Consider the following 20,200-nt stretch of genomic DNA (forward strand, 5'->3'; position numbering starts at 1 on the left):
TTACATCAATCAGGAGCTGCATGTCCAAGCAGCTCCTGATTGGTGTAACCCGACTTTACTATAGGAAGAGGCGGTCGGAGCAGACCGCAAGTGATTTTCTTCACCTGCCGGAGCTCCAGCTGCCCTCTCCTGCCTCCCCTGCTTTTTGACAGGTGAAAAACCGCAAAGGTTCCTGGAACGGAACCCCCTTTCGGGGGAGTACTGTATTTACATTATTGCAAAAGCTTTGTGGTTAGACATACAAAGAGAGAGATGCTATGTGTGAACTAAGTCATTAGGACCCCTTTTGCAAAGCCATAGTAGTGAGCCTTGGTGCGGCAAATAAGACACAGCCTAAAGGAATTGAATGGGCTGCGTTGCATTTGCTGTGTAGGAATCATCACTGTGGTTTTGTAAAAGGGGCCCTTAATCTAATTTGATTTAACATTTACTATGTGCTTTTTCCAGAGAAATCCAGTTGGAGACCAATTACAATTTTATACTAAGCAGTTCTGGTCATCCTATCTCAAAAAGCATTTAGAACTAGAAAAGGTTCAGAGAAGAGCAATGAAAAAAAGATAAAGGGGAAGAACACCTCCCTTATGGACAGAGCCTAAACACAGGAACAAAGAAATGCCACACTGGGTCAAACCAAAGTTGTGATAACTAACCAGAAGCCAATACAATTCGATTAAAAGTGGGATCACATGGTCAGTTTTTTAGCATCGCACAAAAGTTTTGCGGCAGTGTTACAAAGTGATTGAAGACATTTTAGCAGGTGACCAGAAATACCCATATAAACAGAATTACAACAGTCTAAATCCAATATCAGAAGAGCATGTAGAAGCACCTAGAATACTTAAGGAATGCCTCATAGTTGGAATATGATTATTTACCCACAAATACTGTACTAGAATACCAGCATTTGTGTGCACTCTAATCTCCCTATACAATTAGGATAAATTATATCACTGAATAAAAATCAAATGCATAATAAGTATAAATTAATATAATCAAAATGCATAGAGGGTCAATGATTTATCTGGTTAAGTTTAGGAGTTAATAAATCTTAATTAGAAAACAAATGGTATACATTAAAGAACTAAGGCCAGTATTAGACAGACTTGTATGGTTGTGTCCCATATATGGTGATACGGTGTAGGATGGGCTGGGGAGGTCATCAATGGAAACTTCACTAACTTGGAACATGAGGACGGTACTGGCCAGACTTTACAGTAGATACCCTGTACACAACGGGATGGTTGGATAGGCTGGAGTGAGCTTAGATGGCAACTTCAGCAGTTGGACCCTAGGACAATACCAGGTGGACTTTAGTCTATGGCCCAGAAATATCAAAGAAGAGACCTTTATTTGCCATCATTTAATATGTTCTTATGTTAAGCATTCAAGTTCTGAAGCCAGTGGCTGTTCAAATTTTGGCCAGACAACATGATATCCAACCAGAAGGTAGCCCGATATAAAGAGTCAGAATTGGAAGCAGGCCAAGGCATGGCTTTCTTTTAACTGTTTAGCACCAATGTTAAATATTATTCAATTCAAATTTGGATTAATCAGACCATGCAAATAGCAAGTCTAAAAGAGGAGTGGCTTAGTGGTTGGAGCTGTTGCCTCAGCACCCTGAAGTTGCAGGTTCAATCCCAGTGCTGCTCCCTGTGACCCTGGGCAAGTCACTTAACCCTCCATTGCCCCAGATTTGAGCCCACCAGTAAAGCTAGGGAAAAACACTGCTAAATGACTTGGTGATAAACCACATGGACGTCAAATAGTGGATATGTCGCAGTACATCAAGAATTGTAAATAATAATACTAAGGCACACTAATAGATTTAGCACACACTATTAGGGCCTGAATCTGGAAACAGCTCCTGCCGCGGTAGGCATCTGCATAATAGGCACCTATCACATGTCAATCACCGGTATGCGCCGCGTCCAGAATCGCATCTATTTTCTTCTACAGATGCCTTACATGTAAGCCATCGGTCTCAAAATATTTTTTATATATACTTTATATTTTTTATATTTTCTATTAAAAAAAGATATTCATCTTTAGTCTACGCGGGTGGGGGCAGGCACTCCGACATAGGACTATGTTTCGCCCATACAGGGCTTTATCAAGGAAAATCCCCCTGCAAAATACATATAGTACTCTTAATTACTCTTGTTTTTTTATATATAAAAAATATTTTGAGACCGATGACGAATTTGGGTGCCAATGGTCTGTATAGAAAAGTCTAATACATACAGAAGGTACCACTGAGGTCTATATAAACCATATAAACCTTTTGAACTTTTCTTATGAATAATGAAAGATTGTATTCACAAAGACTATATTGACATTTATGTACTTGAGTAATGGGTCTTTGGATGTACTACTTCTGAGCTATTGGAGTTGTTACATGTAAGCCAGCATTTTACAGACCTACATTTAAGGTATCTGACTCACACCTACGAGAAGCACCTAGGCATGCCTATGGATGCCTAAGGCCACTTCTGGTGTAAACCACGCCTACACCAGCAGGCATCCATAGGCATGCCTAGACATCTCTATACACATACAAACGCCTACATTGTAGGCGTCCTTCGCCCCATCGATTTTTTTTTTTATACGTGCATCCCGATTGATCCATTAGATGGTGGTAGGATGCCTGCAGCCGTCTACAACCGGGGCACCATTTTTAGAATCAGTCCCTTAGTGTGTATTAACGGCCATGCAACCCATAGGAATATAATGGGCTGCATGATATTTAGCACACATTAATTATTAATGTGCACTGAATTCATTAGCATACCTTAATATAAGGATCCTAAGTTAGCCAGATAAGATATAAGCTTATTTAAACCTGCTATTTTCAGTGTTACCATCTTAACCATTTAAATCTCTAATGGGAACTAAGGGCTCCTTTTACTAAGCTGCGTTAGCATTTTTAGTGTGCGCTAAATCCATGCTATGCGACTAGAACTAATGCCAGCTCAATGCTGGCGTTAGCGTCTAGTGCGCACGGCAATTTAGCGCGCAAACCGCTATCGCAGCTTAATAAAAGGAGCCCTAAGGTGTGTTAATGGATTTAGTGTGCACTAAATGCCATGCAGCCCACTGTATACCACATACTGTATGACACTTAACACACACTACTGTAATTCCTTAGCATACCTTGGAACTAAGTTAAAATGCCCCCTACATAGCCAGTTAATGCAACCCAGATAATAGCTCCAGTTAATTTTAGCTGAGTAAATCACTGCTGAATCCTGTCATCATAATGATACAATACAATTTTTTGATGTCAAGATGATTGGAAATTTTCTTCCAGGCACGCCCACAGCTTCCAAATAAAGAAGCATGGAAAGCATTCATTATAAAGGTCAACATTACAGAAAAAGAAATGTTAAGCTGAGCAGAGCAGCAAAGAGAAAACAAAAATCCCCAGAGCAATTTTAATTGTGTTGTCTCAAATGGGCTTAATAATTACTCCTTTCATTTTCCTTTTCAGATTCTAGGCATATGTGTTTGTTCAATTGTATATTTCATTTTCAGATCCCAAAAGTTTATTTGGTTCATGTGGTTTTATTAAAGTCACTGGTGGAAGTAATGCACCCCAACACCGGGGATTTCCAAAGGTTTTATGAAACTTGCTGGCAGGTATCAGTAAAACAAGCAACAAAACCCTAAAAGTGGCATGAACACTCCATGGCACAAAAAAAAGTGCTAAAGGACACCAATAGTTGCAGGAGCAGTCAAGAGCCACTGTGAGAGGGACAAATTGTCACAAAAAGGGACATGAATCCATGAAAGCACAAGAGAAGAAGTACAACAGTATAAACAATATAAAGAACATCCCAAGGCACCAAAAGAGGAGCAAAGAGCACCACGGCAGTGATATGGACAGGCCAGGACACTACGAGAGTAACAAAGCAGTTCCAAGAGATACAGGAACACGTCAATGTCCCACAGCAAGAGTAAAGGCTAAGGTCAACCCAAGACACTGAAAACGAGGCAAAGCAGTTCAGAGAAATGAACACCACAGGAGTACTATAATTTATTTATTTACTTATTTAATTTGATTTTTATCCCATCCTCCCAGTAGCTCAGAACAGGTTACAAGCCAACATTCACGGTGGAATATATTTGGACATTACAATGACTATACAGCAACTTAAGTACAAGTTAAGAAGAAAGGAGCAGAGAGGGCAGAAAAGAAGTGGTATTTAAGGGAGGGGGAAGGGGAGTAGGTTGCAGCTGGATTTTTAGTTGAAGAGGAGGGTCTTCACTGCTTAAAGAAAGTTATAAATAACCCAAGTCATTGGCATAGAGGCAAAGCAGCTCAGACATAAGAATAGCCTTACTGGGTCAGACCTATGGTCATCTAGCCCAGTAGCCAATTCTCACGATGGCCAATCCAGGTCACTAGTACCTGGCAGACACCGAAAGAGTAGCAACATTCCATGCTAGTGATTCAGAACAAGCAGTGGATTCCTCCATGTCTTTCTCAATAACAGACTATGAACTTTTCCTCCAGGAAATTGTCCAAACCAAACTTAAAACCAGCTACACTATCCGCTCTTATCACAACATCTGGCAATGCATTCCAGAGTTTAACTATTCTCTGAGTGAAAAAAATATTTCCTCCTATTGGTTTTAAAAGTATTTCCCTGTAACTTCATTGAATGTCCCCTAGTCTTTGTAATTTTTGACGGAGTGAAAAATTAATCCACTTATACCCGTTCTACTCTACTCAGGATTTTTTTAGACTTTGATCATATCTCCCCTCAGCCCTCTCTTTTCCAAGCTGAAGGGCCCTAACCTCTTTAGTCTTTCCTCATACAAGAGGAATTCCATCCTCTTTATCATCTTGGTCAATCTTCTTTGAACTTTTTCTAGTGCCGCTATATCTTTCTTGAGATAAGGCGAGTCATGAACACCCTAAGGCACCACAGCAGTGGTATAAACAGCTCATGTCACTGACATAGAAGCAAAGTAGCTCAAAGAGATACAGGAACACCCCAAGGCCCCCAGCAGGAGTAAAGGCCACCACAAAGGTGGTATGATCAACCCAAGGCACTAAGAAAGAGCAAAGCAAATCAATCAGAGACATGAACACCACAACAGTGGGAGAAAAAATAAAATTATGGGACACGTAGACAAAAAATAAAATTGATGAACATGTAGACAGACATGATTTAATGAGACGGAGTCAGCATGAGTTCAGCTGAGTTCAGCCGAGCTTAATTCAGAAAAAATGAAATTTTTTGTAGCTTCACCTCACCTGTTTGATACTAAAACATCAGTGTGTATCAATAAACTTAGCTATCCTATTCAATCACTATGAAGGTTCTGGGTATAATACTGGACCAGGGTTTGACTATGAAGGGCCAGGTGGACTCTTTGGTTAGAAAGGGTTTCTTTACTCTTTGGAAGCTTCGGTCCATTAGAGCGTATTTTGATGTTTCATCATTTAGAATTTTGGTACAATCTCTTATATTAAGTCAACTTGATTACTGCAGTATTGCCTACTTAGCAATTTCTCAGAAGAATATGCAACGATTGCGAATGGTGCAAAAGGCAGAGGTCAGATAAATTTTCAGGTTGAAGAAATACGATCATATAACACCTTCCTATCGAGTGCTGCACTGGTTGCCGATGGAGACATGTGTGAAGTTTAAGTCTGGTTGTTTTCGTTTTAAGGTTTTATTTGGTTTAGCTCCTAAATACATAACTGAGCTTTTCTCTTTTGCAACCAACAGACATAAGAGAAACTCACACCTGAATTTTGTTTTTTCCGCAGGTTAGAGGATGTAAAGTTAAAAAAAAATCATCAATATCTTTTTTCATATCAGGCAGCAATATGGGGCAAAGATCTAGAACAATTGCTTCTGCTTACTGATACTTATGGGGAATTTAGGAGACATCTAAAAACATATCTATTTTTTAAGTACTTGGGTAGCTGATTTGTAGAATTTTATCATGCAATAATCAGATCTTTTTAGGGTTTTTTAGTTATTGGCTTTTACCTTTATAGTTTTATTCAATTTGTTGTATTTTTAACTATTGTAAACAGCACAGAACTTTACGGCCTTGCAGTATATAAACTGTTATTATTATTATTATCGCATTCTGTCACTTACCGATGTTCTGAATCAAAGCTGAAAGTGCATTCAGTTCTGCTGCCATTAAAGATCCAAACACATGAAACATTCCCTGTTACATTCAGTGTCACTTTTAATTCAATGAAATCAAATACATTCACTTCAACAGTTTCAGCTGCCTTGTAGATCTCTTCTGGACTCTCAGGACTCCAATAACACTGTAGGTCTTTTGTGTTCTTCACTGGTTTCTGTACCTGCGTTGTAAAGAGCAATATATGACAGAGGCCCTATTCTGCAAATTCAAGACTACGTTTCTGCTTGACAGCACAAATATCCTTAGCTGGTAAAAGTATCTTCCAGGCCACATAAGAAATAATTCTAGCAACTGTAATAATGCTGGAATAAAGAGGATTCTAGTACTGTTAAGTATCTACAAATGATGATGAAGCTCTCGGTTTATTATGAGTAGGGTTGCCAGATTTTCCAATCTTTTGCACGTAGTAGGATGCAGTTTAATCTGTCTTTCCTACTACACTTCATCTTTATGGCTTTTCATTGCTCCTCCCACATTGTGAGGGGTTATATACAACAATGTCTTTGGATGACTGCTATGCTTGTCCAGTAAAAGGTATCTTTTAACCTCCTGAGAATCCAGCAACACCAAATAGTGCGGGCAAGCAAGGCTATTAATTTTATGAACCTCAAGAACTGATACACAGGTGATAGCAAAACAATACAGTAATTCAATAAGCGATATTATCAAATTTTAATAAAAACTTGAAACAAGACTTGGCTTTTTCCAGTAGGAATGGTTGACAAACTGTGGTCAATCAGAGCTCTTGCCAAAGCATGTGTTAGAATAGTGTTAGGAAAGGTGGCACTCTGGTGCCTGAAGTTACTTCGTAAGTGTTTCTGTTCCTTATACAATTTACCTTTGGAGAGTTACTTATAGAGTTTACCTTTGGAGATCCTGACAAGTTCCATCCAATTATATTGCTGTAGTTCTGGTACTCTAAGATACAACTGATCCTGGATACATTTTGTGTTGCAGCAGCAATTACAGCCAGGGATATCAAAGCAGCTGCAAAACACAAATGAACAAATGTAATTTTTACCTGCATCATCAAACATTACCTCATTAATCATTACATTCTAGACTAAAAATATTTTAAAGCGAAAATGAGAAAAAAAGAACAGAGTTGTTGTTCTGTGGCACATAATAAGCACTTCTGGCCTAGCTCATTTGCATTAAGGTTCATACTTTGGGGACAATTTTGAGTAACTCATGTAGATGCACAGAATACAAGTACTTTCACTGCACACACATTATTTATTGCATTTAATATTAAACAATGCACAAAAGAAAATCTCTCATATGAAAAGTACACTTCACATACAAAAGAATAAAGAAAAATATTCCAAATATTTCCTCAACAAAATTTCCTAATTGCACTTATATTAACCCACAATTGGGAGACCATGAATAAGAAAATATAGAAGGAGCTAGAAGAAAAAAAAAACAATTAATAAAGAAAAGGGCAGGAAACTACCTTGGTATCTAAGACCCTAAATACAATGACATTGAAAATTTACTTATGACACTGTTCCTATACCATCCAAGCAGAATTGCAACTGAGATGGCTCAAAAAAACTGCATTTACAAGGATAATGCAACTGAAATGTTGCAACCAGAGCCAAAACTCGATTACGTAAAGCAAGAAAAAGCTTTCTTCTGTTTTGTGTCCATTTAGATGTATCAGGGAAGATCGAAATATTACCCCCAGAAAATTACAGACCACTTTCTTGAAGAATTAGCATATTAAAGCATCTTTGTCTTGAAGAAATACAAAAGATATAAATAAAGTGGATCAAGTAGTTATATCTTCTGTAGAAGTCTCCAATAATCCAGTTAAGTTTAAACTATCAGTAGATATTTAAGCTTGATCAGTTCTAACCAATGAACTATGATGGGGTTTTTTTGGGAACAGGAATATACAAGTATATCTTATTCAAAGGAGGTAATCCTAAATCTTCATAATTAAAGAGTTCTTTAAGAAATCTATAAAACATATCTTTAGGTGCTAATGTTATAAAACATGGAAAGCTCAATAGTCTTATGTTCAAAACTCTTGAGTAGTTTCAAAATTCTCAATCCTTCTATCCGATATAATAAAACCCTTAGTGCGCATGCGCAGTTGAAACATTGTGCGGCCATGATCCCTGATTTGTGGCTCCATGTTGCCGCATGCGCAGTAGGAACATTCGGCGGTTTGCAACGTGTGTGGCGTTTTCCCCAGCAATGTTCCTGCCCCGAACTTTGATGCCAGCTGACTTCTAACGACGCCTTACCTTCTCACCCCCAGACCAGCAACGGCAGCAGCCATGGGGCATTTGCTAGGCTGGCCCAGTTCGATAATGTGAAGTGGGCTGGCTTAGCAAAAGCCCCGAGGCTGCCCGGTCTAGCAGATGCTGGACGGTGAACGGGTAAGGGAGAAGGGGTACTACTGGACAGGAGAGAGGTAAAAAGAACAAAGAAGGGCTACTGCTTGACAGGGGGAGCAGGGAAGGGGTAAAAGGAATGGAGAAGGGCTACTGCTGGACAGGGGGAGCAGGTAAGGGGTGCTGCTGGACATGAGGAGGGGTAAAAGTAAGGGAGAAGGGCTACTGCTGGATAGGGGGTGCAGGGAAGGGGTGCTGCTGGATAGGGGGGAGGTAAAAGGAATGGAGAAGGGCTACTGCTGCACAGGGGGAGCAGGGAAGGGGTAAAAGGAACGGAGAAGGGCTACTGCTGGACAGGAGGAGCAGGGAAGGGGTGCTGCTGGACAAGGGAGAGGTAAAAGTAAGGGAGAAGGGAAGACAGACAGGGGGCAGAGAGAAAGAAATGTCTAAGTCTAGCACCCGTTAATGTAATGGGCTAAAAAAACTAGTATAATATAATTTTATATTTAGAAAAGTAGCTTGTAAAGATTTCACCTGTTGAACCTGGTCAGAAAGATCATCCTCAGTTGGTCTTACAGCAATAAGGTCCTTCTCTAATTTCAAAACTTTCCCGAAGTCTTGGAGAACAGCAGGCAGGACAACTGAACTTACTTGATAAAGGGATTCCAGAATCTACCATATGGAATCCAACATCACTGTTGCTGGTTTAATAAACTAGAAACTGAAGGTTCAAACCAAAAGCCTGACCTTCCTCCACAATCCCTAAACAGGCTGCAGTCCCCTCTATATTCCGAGGTAACACAGTTTGACCTCCGTCATCCGCCAACAGAGTCCCACTTAAGGGTGCCTTCTCTGGTGGTTCTTCCGCCCTCATTGATACCTGCTCTAACGGTCTGACTCCAGGACAGAATGGTGGTATAGGGCCTGATGGACTGAGTGATACTTTGCTCCCAAAACTGGGGCCATGCTTCATGTCCATAGCGGCTGGCATTCCCTTTGGGGTACAAAAAGCAGTGATCTCTGTCTGCTGTAGATTTGGAGTCACCAGGCAATGAGCTGACATCAACACCTTCACCCAGGGCTTAGGCATAATGAAATAAGCATTTGAAAAAATTACAAGCAGACGAGAGCTACAACACATCTTCATGCTATAGCAGCCATCTTGGACTCCTCAATGCATAGACTTTATAGTTTGAACATTAGCTAGTCAGTGGGGAATTTTACTGTATAAGAGGATGCCTTTGCAAGAATTCCAAAATATGCATATTTTAAGCATATTTAAGAAAGGAAACAAAGCTACCTATCTGCCTTGATAAAATAGACTCCAAGAACCAATCCCAACAGCCCATAGATTTCCATATACAAATTTGCACTTGCTCCAAAATATGCGCATATACTCTTTTTTTTTTTTAGTTCAAAACTTTATTGATTTTATGATAATACAAACAGCAGAACAATACAATGTGAATATGCTTCAAGAAGCATAAAAAAATTACTGAGAAATTTTATAACAAGTTGCTTAAATTTGGAGGTAGAGGGGGTGCCTACCGGTATTTTTATCCTATTTTTTGTTAAAATAATTTTTATTGAGTCAAACACTAAACCAATACAGAATACACTAAAATCATACAGGACTCAAAGTTTTCAATATACAGAATTCAAACCAATCTCAGAAAACCCTCCATCTCCAGACCCCTCCCAACCCCACCCAACCCCCCTCCGGTAAAACCACATAGGTGCATATGTAACTATATAAAAGGCTAGTAAAAGTCCTACAGGAAGGGCAGCTAGATAACAGCCATGCACATTTATGCCTGCTTTGGAGCAGGGATAAATGTTAGCACCTAAAATACATGTGAATTTTATAAAATTCATACACAATTCATGACTCCACCAATATTCTGCTCAAACTCCTTCCCTGAATATATGTGCTTGAATCTTAGCATTTATACCACATGGTAATCATTTCTGAACCTCTACAACTCTACTCTTGCTCCTTCTAAATATCAAGGTCTCTAGTAAGACAGAAGCTGGAGGGGTTTGCTGGGAGCATCTTGGGAGGGAGAGAAAATTTGTTGTTGAAAGGGGGTTCAGAAGTGAGTCTTCTTTAAGGGGATGAGGAGCCTGGGAGATTGGATATGTCTGAGAGGTGGGGGGGGAGGGGTATCAGATGTGTTGGGGAAAATTTCAGAGGGTATTGAATGCCTTGTGGTGGGAGAGCAGAACATTGGAGGTTGGCATCATGTATTTGATGATGTTGTGCTATCTTATGTCTTATTAGTATTTTAGTTGTTTTACGTGATTTCAATTATATATGCAATTTTGTAAGTCACCTAGGACTATGGATAGTGTGGGATAAAAGGTGTGGAAATAAATAAATAAATCTTAGGAGTACTATGCCTGGACAGGTAATGGGGGTGTGGTTCCTGCTCTTGAATACAAACACTTATGCATGCCTTGAGGTCTGCCAATGTTTAGATATCTTTGTACCAGGGGTTTCCAACCCAGTCCTCAGAAACCACCCAGCCAGACAGGTTTTCAAGATAGATTTTGCAAACAATGGAGGCAGCACATGCAAATTTATCTCAATCATGCTCATTATGGATATCTCTAAAACCAGATTGATGCGGTATGTCCTAAGGCCTGGGTTGAGAGGCTCTCCTTTACACTTATGCGGATTTCACATGGGCAGGACATGGGCAAGTTGCAAATTTATGTAAAAAATGTATAGAATACTGTAAATTGCATGCCAGTGCTAATGATTAGGCATTACATTACATTTCTAGACCGCAAAACCTCTCAGATCAATGCAGTTTAAAAGAAACAAGAGACTGGACAACCCCAGTGATCTACAGAGCAATCATAAACACATTTAATTTCCAAGAAACCTAACAAATAGAGTCAATTTTAATAGTTTTCTAATGTGGGTATATGAACACGAATGCACAAAAAGACTATGTAACTCCCTATCCCAGATTGCAGCCCAAAAAGCAGGCAAGCGCTTCATAAACCTTTCATAAAGACAATCTCTGACAGGAGGAAACATGAATAAAGATGTCAAGCGCAGTGGACGATCCACTCTATAAAAGATGAATAAATCCAATAGATACCTAGGTGCCTGCCCATATACAGCTTTGTAACAAATGGTCCCAAATTTGAATAATACCCAGGCATCAAATGGAAGCCAGTGGAGCTCTCTGTAATATGGTGTAACATGATCAGACTTCCACAAATCAAAAATTAAGCAAACTGCCACCCTCTGAATTTTATGTAATCTAACTAAATTTGTACGCTGCCCAGCAAGGTGTACTGAATTACAATAATCCAGCGTACTAAGAATCAGAGATTGAACCAAAATTCTAAATGAGCTAGGGTCAAAAAATGATTTAATAATGTGTAATTTCCATAGGATGAAAAATACCTGGCATAAGTGATAGTATCCGAGGGCTCCTTTTACAAAGGCGCGCTAGGGCCTTTATGCGCGGAATAGCGCGTGCTAAATTGCCATGTGCGCTAGCCACTACCGCCTCCTTTTGAGCAGGTGGTAGATTTTTGGCTAGCGCGCACTTTAGCCCTAAATGTTGGCAGGCAAATGCCAACTCACGCTCTATTCTATTATGGAACCTGGGCACCCAGATGCCATCATAGAATACCATCTTAGTACACAGATTTTTAGCACCCACCTTTTAGCCCCTTTTATAGAATTGTCCCTTTTAAGGTATTTTGTGATGTTGTTTTACATCTGGACCTCTGTTTCTACAAGAATTTTCTTTATGTTATTATTCTCACTTACTCACATCTTTCCATTGGCAAAGCATGGTACATCACTGTAATAAATAACAACAGATATAGCATCATAACAAAAGAGAGATAAATTGTAAAAGTAGAAATAAAATCAGTATAATAAAGTCAGAATTCAAAAGATTTGTCCAGGTAACAGTGGGAGTTTAAAATCACCCATAAATCTACTCAGCTGTTAGCTTTTGCCTGGCATAAAATTTAGCTATCACAAAAGAGGTGACATGAATGGCATCCCAGGAGATGTGGTTTGATTTTAGCTAGATAGTGTTGATATTTAGCAGTCCGGCTACATTTATAGTAGCTATGCAAGTCTAATCAAAGAGGAGGGCTGACTTAAAGTGATCCAGACAGCTTTAACCAGATATCTCTAAACAGACATATTCAGAAGCAAATTTACCAAGATGAGGCCAGCTGAATATCTGATTAAAGTTATCCAGATAAGTATATCACGGTGGCCAATCCAGGTCCCTAGTACCTGGCCAAAACCCAAAGAGTAGCAACATTCCATGCTACCGATCCAGGGCAAGCAGTGGCTTCCCCCATGTCTTTCTCAATAACGGACTATGGACTTTTCCTCCAGGAACTTGTCCAAACCTTTCATAAAACCAGTGACGCTATCCGCTCTTACCACATCCTCTGCGTTCCAGAGATTAACTATTCTCTGAGTTGAAAAAAAAGTCTTCCTTTTGGTTTTAAGAGAATTTCCCTGTAACTTCATCGAGTGTGCCCTAGTCTTTGTCATTTTTGACAGAGTGAAAAATCAATCCACTTGTACCCGTTCTACTCCACTCAGGATTTTGTAGACTTCAGTCATATCTCTTCATTAAATACTGACCTTCAAACTACCAAAATCACAACTTTTAACACTGTTTTATATAATACTGTAATTTTACAATAAAAATGTGTCTGCTACATAACAGGATCCATTGGAATTTTTTTTCGACCAGCTCCTAAAGGGCATTTAGCGTGTTTTATGAAGACTGCTCGGCAAAAGAGACATTATTGCTATCTGATACCTTTCTCCACCAGTTTTTCTGAATGCATTGCTTTATTATGCAGTAGGTTATATTTCCTTTGATTTGCTTGGATCTCCCATCCATCTTCCCCACTTACTCATCCAGAATTCACCAGTATATAATATAATATATAATTTCGTAATATTGTAGATGATGGCAGATAAAGACCAGCAGACCCACTCATTCTGCCAACTTAGAAACATCCACGCTGCATAGACATAGAAACTGTACTTGTAGGATATCACTGCTTATCCAAATCAGTTTTGTCTTTTTCATCGATTCGCTACCATACTGTTTAAATAAACACAAACTCCCATACATAATCCAGTAGCCAACTTTTGCCCCAACCCACATAACCTCCCACCACACAGTGTAATAATTGAAAGAGCTACCAAAATTACGCTGGCTTAAACAAAACCACAGTAGAGATTTGTACTGCGGGCTGGGGAGGTAAATGCTCTGACGCTCATAGGTAGAAACCGATGGCTCACGACAGAAACCTCTACTGTGGCAATGTATAAGGAGTCCTTAATGAGGCAGTTACCCAAAATCTAGTTAGACTGTTCATGAACATCCAGTCACCCAAATCCCTCTGGCATTGCTTAATAGTGCATGTCAAAATCAACTTGCTGGCATTGAATCAATTGGTTTTAGGCCCCAGTTGAGGGTGATGCAGTGTTTTCCTCTGTTGCCCCCGGGTGTTTACCATCTTAAAGGCTCCCTCCTCTGTCTTGCTGCAGCGTTTGCGCGTTTATGCAGCCCCAGAAACATTTTTTCCAGCCAATGCGGCCCAGGGAAGCCAAAAGGTTGGACACCCCTGTTTTAGGCAATTATGGCCTACTGGTTCCAACTGATTAACCTACATGATTTTTATTTAGAAATATTATGCATTTTATTAATGTAATTACAACATCAGTTACATTTAAGAAACAATTACTTCATATGATGGATCTCATATCCTATGTTATATCTTCTGCTCCCATGCATCTTGGAGAAGCAGAATGAACCCCATTTACAATAAATTTCAGACTGGTCACCACTTTCTCATTATCTCTACTCAGTTAAGCAAAGTATGTCCCATAACTCATATTAACAATATCTGGAAGACAACAGAGGAAGGAGCATGATTCCAGTGTGGCATTAGACCAGACACAGACAAGAAGTACAAAAATTCTGCATGCATTTCAGTTGCCGCATTAAAGGGCGTGACTGGGGGGCGGGATTAGGGCATTACAGGGTGGGGATGGGCGGAACTGGATGGGCCTGGGGCGGGTCTAAGGGGGTCTGGATTTTCCGATTGGAAAATCTGGCAACCCTATGCATATTAGCAATCCATGTACAAAGCCTTACCATGGTTTGATAAATAGGCCCCTTTGCAACTTCTCTTGAATTATCACTTTGCTTATAGGGATATTAGATTGGTTCTGATCCTCAGTCTCGATATTGATCTATTTTTCTATATGTTCCTTGACATCTCTGCTATAATAAGACCGCCTAGAAGCTGTCACCCCTGATGGCCTTGCTTTAATTTTGTCCTTATTCTCATTGATTGTTGCTATTGTGGATGTTGCAAGCCTTAAGTCACATTTCACCAAACTCAAAGCATCATACTGACAATGGAGATTTTTCTCTGAGGTTTATCTCTTGGAATAAATTTGCATCTATGTAGGCCATGTTTTCCTCTTTTAAAACTTAGAACACTGCAGCAAGGTTTTACTTCTGTACAGAACGGGAAATGGTTTGTGGGAAGCTGAGTAGTACAGGAAAAGTGCTGTTTCAAAATTCCATTATAGCAAATCCATGCATTCCATATACTGAATTTCAGTCCCAAAATAGAATTTACATTAGAGCAACATTCCATTATGTGATTTTCTGCATAACAAGAGATTGCTGTACAGGGGAATTTCATGTACACTAGGGCTAAGATGCTCACAGCTCCCATGAAGTTAAATGCCATAACAAGACTAGTCAGATGGGTTCTAGGCAAAGTCTCCAGGTGCATGAGTAGTAAGTTCCTTTGGAACCCTCACATTTTCCTCTTAACAAGTACTGACCCAACCGTTAAGCAAGACTAGGCAGTCACCTAGGACAGCAGCAGCACATTCCTTACGCTGCATTTTTAGAGGGTTTTTAAAAAAAAAAATCTGATGATCATGATTTTTTAGTTCAGTTATCAAACTCAGAGGTAGGTGGGGGGAGAGAGCTGCAGACTAAAGGCATGCAAGTAAATTGGTGGGAGGAGGTATAAGACTGACCCTTCTGACTTCCACACTCTTAGAGCTCTTAGGAAGTTCTGCCAAATCCCTCTACCTAGGGTTACCAGATTTGCCAATGGAGAAAATGCGGACGCATGGCTCCACCCCATTCTGCCCCATCCCCGCCCTCTTCTGCCCCCATCCCCGCCTTCCCAATTCTGCCTCCAGCCCTGCCCCCCAAAAGCATGTCTCTTTTTCTCTTGATCTCCAGGCTGCGTTTGGAGGGCTTCCAGCATGCTGCGGATGTATGTGACATCATCCACACTTGCTTGTTGGAAGCCCTCCAGACGCGGCTGCCGGGTTTGGAAAGTCCATCCAGGAACCCAGACAGTCCTCTAAAAAGAGAACATGTCCGGGTTTTCCTGGACGTCTGGTAACCCTACCTCTATCCTACCTGTTGGACTTGAACACTTCTCATCCCTTTGCAGGGGTGGACAGGATCAACCCATTCCTTGTTTAAAGCAAATATGCTTTCCTTGTCCTAAGGCAAAGGGGCCTCACATGGAGATGGATCTATATAAACCACATAAAACAAGAATTGAAAAAGTTTCTTAGCATTGTTTTTCAGAACTGTAATTGCTGTAGGAGAAAAGGGGAACAATTTGACTGTAAGTGATAATCCTTCACATTTGTCATTCAGCTTCCACATGTGAAAGATAATTTTAAACCTCATATTAGTCTGCCTCACAGAGGAAGGAAACATGGCTTTCCAATGAGATAACAAACTATGAAACATTTAGTCTAAAAACTGGCAAGCTGTCTAAACACAAAGTTAACTATTTTTTCAGTATAAGAAATAGAATCTTATAAAAGAGGCATGTATCCTGGACCAGAACAATTAGAGAATTCTGAAATTGCATCTTTCCTCTTCATAATTTGATCTGCAATATTAGAAACATACATACCCCCTCCTTTACAAAGCCGCACTAGCATTTTTAGCGCCGATAATGGCGGTAACAGCTCGGACACTCATAGCGAGCATCCAAGCTGTTACTGCTGTGGCAGGTGCTAAAAACACTTTGTAAAGGAGGGGGATCGTAACATAATAAATGACAGCCGATAAAGACCTGAATGGGCTAGAAAATGTATACTTCAATATTGGACAATCCCTGATCCTCCGAGGTTTTGGCATTGGCGGAACCAATTACATCAGTTGGCCATTTGGGAAGCTAGAGATGCTGGAATTATAAGAAAGCGAAAGATGTTATTTATACAAACCTGGGATTCATATTTGCAAGATTTGCATCCTAAGGGCCGTAGTGTGATTTTAAGTTGGGTCTCTTAATTGGGCTTTTATTTAGTTAAATGAAGAGAGTACTATTGGGGGGTGTGGGGGGGGGGTGGAGAGGGATGGTAGAAGTTCAAACACATATAGATAAAGTGGGGATTTATTGAAAGTGGAATTTGTCTCTTATTATGTATATTATATTATTATAGTTGATGCATTATTGATGTGCTTTGATGTTGTATTTGTTGTATTTGATGATGTTTGCATCAATAAAAACTGTTTGAATCTAGTTACATGCATTATAAATTCATGGTTAAATAAAATGGTCTTTTTTTCTTTGATATTTCTGGACCATAGAGCATAAAGTCCACGAGGTATTGTCCTTTGGTTCCAAGTATTGAAGTTGTCGTCGATGCTCGCTCCAGCCTATCCAGCCATCTTGTCGTTTGCGGATACATAACATAAAGTCTGCCCAGCAACGTCCTCATATTCCAAGTTACCGAAGTTCCCCTCAATGTCCTCCTTAGCGCATTCCAATGGCTTAGCAAGGGTGAGAGATGCCCAGGGAGGTGGCGCCCTTCCCCCGCCCTACGTGCATGCCCCTTCCTTTCCCCATATCTCTTTAACTTTCCCGGCATGAGCAGCATCACCAAGTTGCTACCCACGTTGGCTTTCCCTCTGATGTCACTTCCTAGGGGCAGTATATGGAAATGATGTCAGAGGGAGAGCCAACGCTGGTGCGAGCAGCAGGTTGCAGTTGCTGCTCACGCCACCAAAGAACTAGAGGTATGGTGGGGGGGGGGAGGAAGTGAAGGCGCACATGCAGCGGGAGGAGGAGTGGATGGGTGCCAGCACCCCCACCAAGATTGCACCTGGGGTGGACTGCCCCACCGCCCTCCCCTTACTACGCCACTGGCCCATCCTTTACCAAATTGCCACATATGGGATACAGACCGTGCAAGTTTGTCCAGTATCAGCCTCAGTTCTTCAGATTAAGAATAGTACAGCATACCGCTGTCCGTTTAATATTTGGACTGAAGAAAAGCGATCATATTAGTCCCTACTATTGACTACTGCACTGGTTACCAATGGAGGCACGAATAATGTTTAAGTTCTCTTGCATCTGTTTTAAATCAGTTTGGGGAATAGATCCTAACTATCTCTTACCTCATTTTGTGCTATACAGCCCTACTAGGATAACCAGAAATTGTAATTTATTTGCCTACCCAAGGATCACAGGTTGTAAATACAGGTCCTTTTTCGATAGAACATTCATGTTTCAAGCAAGTATACAGCAATCTTGGTTAGGCAATTACATCAATGGAGCAAGGTTGACCTATGGTGCATTTCGGAAAGAAATTAAGACTGCATTGTTTGACAGATTTATTTCCTAAATATGTTGTACTTTTACTATTTGTATTTTGTAAATCGCTGATTGTCCAGTTCTCTTCAGTGTAAATCGCCTAGAAGTCGTATGATTGTGGCAGTATAGAAGAATAAAGTTATGTTATATTTATTTTTTAATTAGAGATCCTCTGCATTTATCCCTCATTTTTTTGAATTGCCAGTTTTCCTATTCACAACCTCCTTCGGGAGGGCATTCCAGGCATCCACCACCCTCTCCGTGAAAAATAATTTCCTAACATTACTCCTAAGTCTACCTCTCCGCAACCTCAATTTATGTCCTGTAGTTTTACCATTTTCCTTTCTCTGTAAAAGATTTGGTTCTATATTAATACCTTTCAAGTATTTAAGCATCTGTATTATATCTCCCTGTCCCTCCTCTCCTCCAGAGTTTACATATTCAGATCTTCCAGTCTCTTCTCGTACTTCTATTGGTGCCAAACTCCCTACCATTTTTGTTGCCTTCCTCTGGACTTCTTCAAATCTTCTTATATCCTTCACCAGATATGGCTTGCAAAACTGAACACAATACCTTGCCAGTCCGCGGTACAAAGCCAGTGTTAGGACGTCACTTCTTAAGCTTTTACCACAGAGACATAAAATGGTATAAGAGTTTTGCCGTCACCAAAGTTTGCTCATTACAAATCTCCACGTACTGCTGCCTATTTTTTTTTTTTTTCTCACCACTGCTTTGGACTAATTTTCCCCAGTACATTCATGGAGAACTTTCTTATCCAAGATTTAAATCTTTATTGAAAGCATTTTATTTTCAAAACTCTTTAAATTGATTAGTCAATTTAGTTTGGGCACCATTTGAGGAACTGCAATTGTGACACCAACATTTTTAGATTACAGAATTTTAGGAAAGGGATATTTAGATTTTAACTATTTATAATTTTATGGAATTTGATTATTTCATTGTATTGTTATTTGTAATCACTTGTTTCACTTTGTTTTGTAAGCCGCTGCGACTCTTGACATTCAGCAGGGCATCAGATACATAATAAACATAGTAAACCAGGTTCTTATTGTCTTTCAGCCCACCAAACAGTATCAAACTTTAAAAGCAGCAGTGCTTTAGGACCCTTCCTTTATTTGCTCCATAGTAAACTGTGTTACACTTCTTAAGCCCAACTGAAAGTGGAACTTCGTCAGTCTGACTCAATTTCTCATTTATTTGACTTCTCGTTCTGTGGACTCTTACTTTCAGACAGGAGAGGAATTAGTACCGCTGTAGCTTCTGGTAGAAAGGAATTAGTGCCATGAATTCACTAGCAGTGTTCTATGGTAACTAACCCCCCCCAACCCCTCCCCCCTTTTACAAAGCCACAGGCATTGGAGCGATTGCCACAGCAGCAAGGAGCCCTAAGTAAATGAACTGTTATTTGAGACTTATAAAACGCAAGGACTGACACTTTTTCACCTCCAGGTCCTAACTAGTGGATCCATTTGACTTTGGAGTTATTTGCTTGACCAAACCTATGGTTTGTTATAAAGTGCCCACTGTCTAAGACTGACGTTTTGGACTGATGTGGTTATTATTAGTGAATTGTAATATGTACATTAGTAACTGTATATGTTACTGTGTTCCCTGCCTTGGATAAAGGTGGGTTATAAATACATTTTCAATTCAATATATTATCCCACCACCAATTCGATCCACCCTATCAATGCGATATAATTTGTTCCCTGGTATAGTAATGTTCTAGTGGCTATCTTCTTTCCATCAGGTCTTCCCGTCCCTTCCCATCTATCCATGTGTACTATCTTCTCCCCTATTCCTATCTATCCATAAGAAGCATTTCTTCTCTCTTCCCTGCCACCATCTCCTCCTTCTCTCTCCCCTTCCCTTCTATCCCTATGTACCATCTCTTCCCTCTCTCTCCCTCTCCCATGGTCTATCATCTCTTGTATTCTCCTTCCTCCCTCCTATGATCTGAAATCTTTCTCCTCTCCTTCTCACAGCCTGGCATCTCT

The 20,200-nt window shown here is 40.1% G+C and overlaps 1 protein-coding gene across 1 annotated transcript in view; it reads right to left on the bottom strand.

Moving 5' to 3' along the window:
- FLT3 (fms related receptor tyrosine kinase 3) overlaps positions 1-9,498 on the bottom strand; it is a 102,127-nt gene extending 92,629 nt beyond the window's left edge. Inside the window, exons 1-3 of the mRNA XM_033948637.1 lie at positions 9,267-9,498; positions 7,040-7,161; positions 6,120-6,334 (exon numbers count right to left, since the gene is read on the bottom strand). Of these exons, the coding sequence (XP_033804528.1) occupies positions 6,120-6,334; positions 7,040-7,161; positions 9,267-9,498 (569 nt within the window). The remainder of the gene's footprint in view (positions 1-6,119; positions 6,335-7,039; positions 7,162-9,266) is intronic.
- Between the last annotated feature and the right edge of the window lie 10,702 nt (positions 9,499-20,200).

This window comes from Geotrypetes seraphini, chromosome 6 (genome assembly GCF_902459505.1).
Source record: "Geotrypetes seraphini chromosome 6, aGeoSer1.1, whole genome shotgun sequence".
Classification (NCBI taxonomy): domain Eukaryota; kingdom Metazoa; phylum Chordata; class Amphibia; order Gymnophiona; family Dermophiidae; genus Geotrypetes; species Geotrypetes seraphini.